This window comes from Corylus avellana, chromosome ca11 (genome assembly GCF_901000735.1).
Source record: "Corylus avellana chromosome ca11, CavTom2PMs-1.0".
NCBI lineage: Eukaryota > Viridiplantae > Streptophyta > Magnoliopsida > Fagales > Betulaceae > Corylus > Corylus avellana.
In genome coordinates this window covers 14,768,773-14,773,610 of record NC_081551.1, presented here as the reverse complement: position 1 = coordinate 14,773,610, position 4,838 = coordinate 14,768,773, and the positions used below count along the sequence as shown (strand labels likewise).

General features: G+C 36.1%; 1 protein-coding gene across 1 annotated transcript; it reads right to left on the bottom strand.

Annotated features, from left to right (window-relative positions):
* Positions 1–593: 593 nt before the first annotated feature.
* Positions 594–4,620, bottom strand: LOC132165742 (protein PHOX1-like). The gene is made up of 3 exons (XM_059576420.1): positions 1,840–4,620; positions 1,594–1,760; positions 594–886 (listed from the first exon to the last, which is right to left on the bottom strand). Exons 1-2 carry the CDS (start codon positions 3,809–3,811, stop codon positions 1,633–1,635), a joined length of 2,100 nt encoding a protein of 699 aa, XP_059432403.1. The 5' UTR covers positions 3,812–4,620; the 3' UTR covers positions 594–886; positions 1,594–1,632.
* Positions 4,621–4,838: the final 218 nt, after the last annotated feature.

Below are 4,838 nucleotides of genomic sequence, written 5' to 3'. Positions count from 1 at the left end.
TGTATTTTTTGGAAGAACCCATAATGGGGTGTTTGTATTTTCTTTGTTATTTTTAAACTAGAATGTTGAATCAAGATATTGATTTATCTAAAACACTAGAGCCAAAGAATACCCAAAATGCCCATTACATATATGGATAGAGGTTAATTAGTAATCGCATGATGCGGATATAGTTACGTAAAAGTAATAATCGTATCCACAGTCGTAATTTCAATTAAATATTCAAACGTTAAATTCACAGTCTTATTAATTTAAGCTTTTGGGTTAATCGGTAGCGCTAGAGGAGCCATCCTTTTTAAAGTGTAATCCTCCATGTACAACACACGTTCGTTTCCTTCCTCTCCTAATTACTCCCGCAATCCAAAGCACTGAGCAGTGGCTTTGGCAGAATCTTAGTGCTTTTAAACAACAATATAAAATGCTACATAATAAAATCACTGCTAAAAATTATGAAGTAACTAGTAATAAGAGTTTGCAATTAAACTTGAAAAGTTTCTATTCAATAATAGTTTTTATTAAAATTAAAAAAGTCCATACAAATCATTGCAAGAAACCTAAAAATACTAATAAAAATTACAAATGTGGAACTGACAGCAAAAAAAAAAACTCATGTGGCTAACGAATTAGATGTATTGCAGCAGCTTAAATTACAAATACAAACAATTTACTAAGTGTCCGAAACTATAAAAGAACAGGGGGTCATGAGGTGAAGACAGAAACTAACTAAAATGCAAATCCCTGCATCCCCCATCTTGTCCCCATTGTGTGAAGATGTTAGAACTCGGCTGTTTTTTTGTCCCCGTTGTACACTTCTATAGCTACAACTGTCCATTTTTTGATTCTAAAAAAGACAAGGTTGAAGTTGAACCTTAAAGTAACAAGGAGCCTGCAGGACAAATTAACAGAGGTTACAGCCAAGTAATTGATGCTACAAGGACATCATATTGAAGTTCATAACATGATAAAAAGAAGTTCAGAAAAACAAAAACAAAAACAAAAACAGTACCTAAAGAAATACTCTCTCATTATATATATATATATATAACCAACAACGATTAAATGTTTACATAGAGATTCTAGCTTCAGATATGGAGCTTGAAGAAGAGGAAGAAAACTTTTGGTGATTGTAGGCTTTGACATATTTCATTTAGACAACCACATGAATTGAGTGATCAATACTGACCATCTATGCATTGTGCCTCATAATTAAATGCTTTTCTCTAACCATGTGTGCATTAATATTATTGCAGGTGAGCACATGAATCTCAGTTTTTCAGTCTTTGAATTGCTCCTCTAAGAGAAAATAACATAGAGCCATAAGAAGATATCAGAAACAATATTCATATAATGTATTGATGAGACATTTTTATTGTGATAAAGCACATGCTATGAGAAAAATTTTAAATTTTTTAGGTCAATGCTATGAAAATTGTGTGCATGACATAATTCTGGGTTGTAGTTTTTTTATAATGGTAAATAGCTGATAAGAAATCAAATTCTGTAAATTTTTGCATCATACAGTCAGTAGAGATCTCATATTACATTCAACGTTGTAATTTAAATTAAGAAAAATGGTGTTAGTATGATCATCACCTATTGAACAAATGAAACTCATGCCTGCTCCAAGGCATGCTAGATTTTTGAAACTCGCTGTCGAAAAAATGGTTCCAGCCGAAATGATGGAATTTCACTCTGCCACTTTTTAGCTTCGTACATCTCATTCCACGCCTGTACTATTTCATCGATTTTGAACCCAAGACCTGTCATGCAGATAATTTCTAAGCTACTTACAATGGTTAATTTCCAAAGCAGAATTACAAATTAGTATATATGTATTACCTTCCAGTGCATTATTGTTTGAACAGTGGTTCTTCACTATGACAGCTATATCCGTTGGAGAAGCTCCAACAAGTTCAAACTTCTCAACAGCAACTTCCAAACACTCATTCCATACCGGTAGTTCTAATTTGAATTCCACAATTGACCGCTCGTAAAGGATGGTGCCCCATAAGATGTTTATCAGAGACCTCACGTTTGCAGATTGCTCCACAGCTTCATGTGGTGATATATCTTTAAACAATCCTTCCAACCCCATCTTCTGCAACTGTGTTCTATCATTCTTAGTTTTGGAAAGTTCACTCCGGCGTTGCTCTTCCAATTCCTCCCATAGGCGCATACCTTTCTCCATGTTATCCTCAGCGTTGTTATATAGTTGTAGAACTTCTGTAGAAGGCCATGTTTCCAAATCGACATTGCAACTAATTGCATAATGCCAAGAAAGTTTTGCCAGCTCAAACTGCTGATGTGCTAGAGCTAGAAAGCCTTCATAGAAATCTGGTTTGATTTTCAATGCTTCTTCATATCTCGTTCCTGCTTTTAAGTATTCTTTTCTAGCCCAATCATATGCAACCTTGATCTGTGCAAGTATATATTCCTTTGAAGCATCTCCCGTGAAATACACCCTCTTCTTTGCCCTTGAAATGTGAACATTTCCGCAGTTGAACAATGCTAAAGCTGCCATCTCTTGGAACTTCTCTCCTGCTACATTGAAAAGGTCTTGTGCTTCTTCACTTGTAACTACCTCTTCCATAGCCTCAGAATAGAGCTTCATTCCAACTTCATGAAGATCCAAGTATTTGTCAGATTCAAATCCAACATGGTTCTTGAACATCTGAGAAAATAGGATTATCCAGTCTTCAATGCAAGATGATACCTTTAATTCCTTGCTTTTTACTACATCACCATTCTCAACTATATTACTATGTTTGATGCTAAGATTCTTCACTCCCGCCTTATTCAGTCTCTCAAAAAATGGATCCTGCTCAGGATTAACTTCTACTATGTACAGCCTGAAAGAACCCTGCATTTCTGTTGATGCTTCAGCCCACCTCAGTTCTTCATTAGTAGTAATTGTAACCAAATCATCTTCCTGGTCCCTGTATTTGATAAGAACTGCTCTCGAGCTTGGAAACCGGTCATGGACAGCCTCCCTAAGTTGCAGGAGGCTGCAATTATCTGGCAACTGAGCCCACCTTATGTCCTCCCCAAACACCAATTTCACAGTTTTCATAGGCACTTCTTCCTTAATGCTACTAATTTTCTCCTCCACAACCACCTTAACCTCTGCCATCTTCTCCTCGGCCATCTTCTCCTCGGTCACATCCTCAGCCTTCTTCTCCTCCACTTTGTTGCTCTTCTTCTTCTTCCGTGTCTTCACTTTTACTACTTTTAGTTGACGTGAAGCACATGGGGTTTCAACATAATCTGGAGGTAACTCAATTACCGTATCGTTTACCTTTAATCCTTTCTTCTCAAGTGCCTGCTTTACCCTTTCTGCAATCTCTAATGCCATGAGATTACTAGGCTCTATGTTCAATACAGTACTAACATCTCTTAAAGACAAATCCAGCTTGTTCAAAGCCTCATAACACCTTGCCCTCTTCAATAGTGCTTTACTGTACGTAGGTGTGACTTCAAGAGCCAAATTGCACTCATGGATTGCCCTAGGGTACTCACTCAGACCCATCTGCATATAGCAAGCAGCCATGTTGCTCCGAAGATAGGACACATCTATATGATTTCTAGGAAGCAATTTAAGGGCTTTCTCATATTTCAACATAGCTCCTTCGTGGTCCCTCTTCTGAAACAACTTGTTTCCCTCCTCCTTCAATCCTTGAGACATAGAAATGAATACTGCTGTATCCTTTTCATAGCATTTTGGACTATTCTCCCCAATTTTGCTTTGCTTTGGATTAGTATCAGATGATGTTTCTCCTGCCTGTTTCTTTTCCTTTCCCCTTTGCTTCCTCATTGCAAATCCAACAATCTTGAGTACAAAAGCTCCAACCGAGGAGAAAAGGAAAGAAATATAAATGTTAACTATATTATTTTACTCCAGAACAATAGAAGTGCGATCCAAGTAACACACAGAAATCAAAGACTACCCGTGTACTGAAACCAAGTTCTTATAAAAGATAACCAATCAAAATCCAACCACCAATTCTACATAATACCTCCAACAAGTGAAAAAATAAATGTGGAAAGAACTTCAAGATTTACTTCAAAAAATCAGATCCTCAAAATACAACTCTATAACAGATTACATAAACACATAAGCATGTCAAACCCAACGTCTTATACAACAGAACCCATCAAAACCCGGAGCCTAATTCCACACAAAACCTCCAATTGGGTGTATTGACTGCCACAAAAAAACTTTAAAACTGGGAGTCCTTCTCTCCAGGCTCAAATGGTTTTTTTTTCTTTCTCTTTTCTATTTTTTCTTTTGTGAATTACAGAAATGAAATGAGGACACCGGAAGCTCAAAAGACAAATAAAACTAGCATTCCCTTCCCTCCAAGTTAGGATTTTCTACCGCTTATCCAAGAATCAACAAATCCCAATTCAGAGAGATACAAAACCACCTTAACTCAGCTCCTTTTTATTAATTTATTCTGAAATAATAAGAGAATCTGATGAGAAATACTTATCTGGGAAATGAATTCTTCTTCTAAAGCTTCAAACTTTCCGAAAAACTTCTGGCAAGAAACTAGGAGAAAGTTCGTGGGAAAACGGGATGTGAGAAATGGAAGGAAAACCGACCAATGTTTGTTTGCTCTTTTGTAATGCGTAAGACTTTCAGAAGCTTGACGTAAACTCCACAAAAAGATATATATATATATATATATAATATTATGATGTATTTTCTTTTTATTTTCAGTTTAGACAAAGAAATACGGTGGGCCCCGCATTTTCTTGAGTTGAGAATAGAATCTCAAGTAAAATAGGGAGGATATATATATATATATTTGTTTTATTGTATTGAATTGTTCATGTAT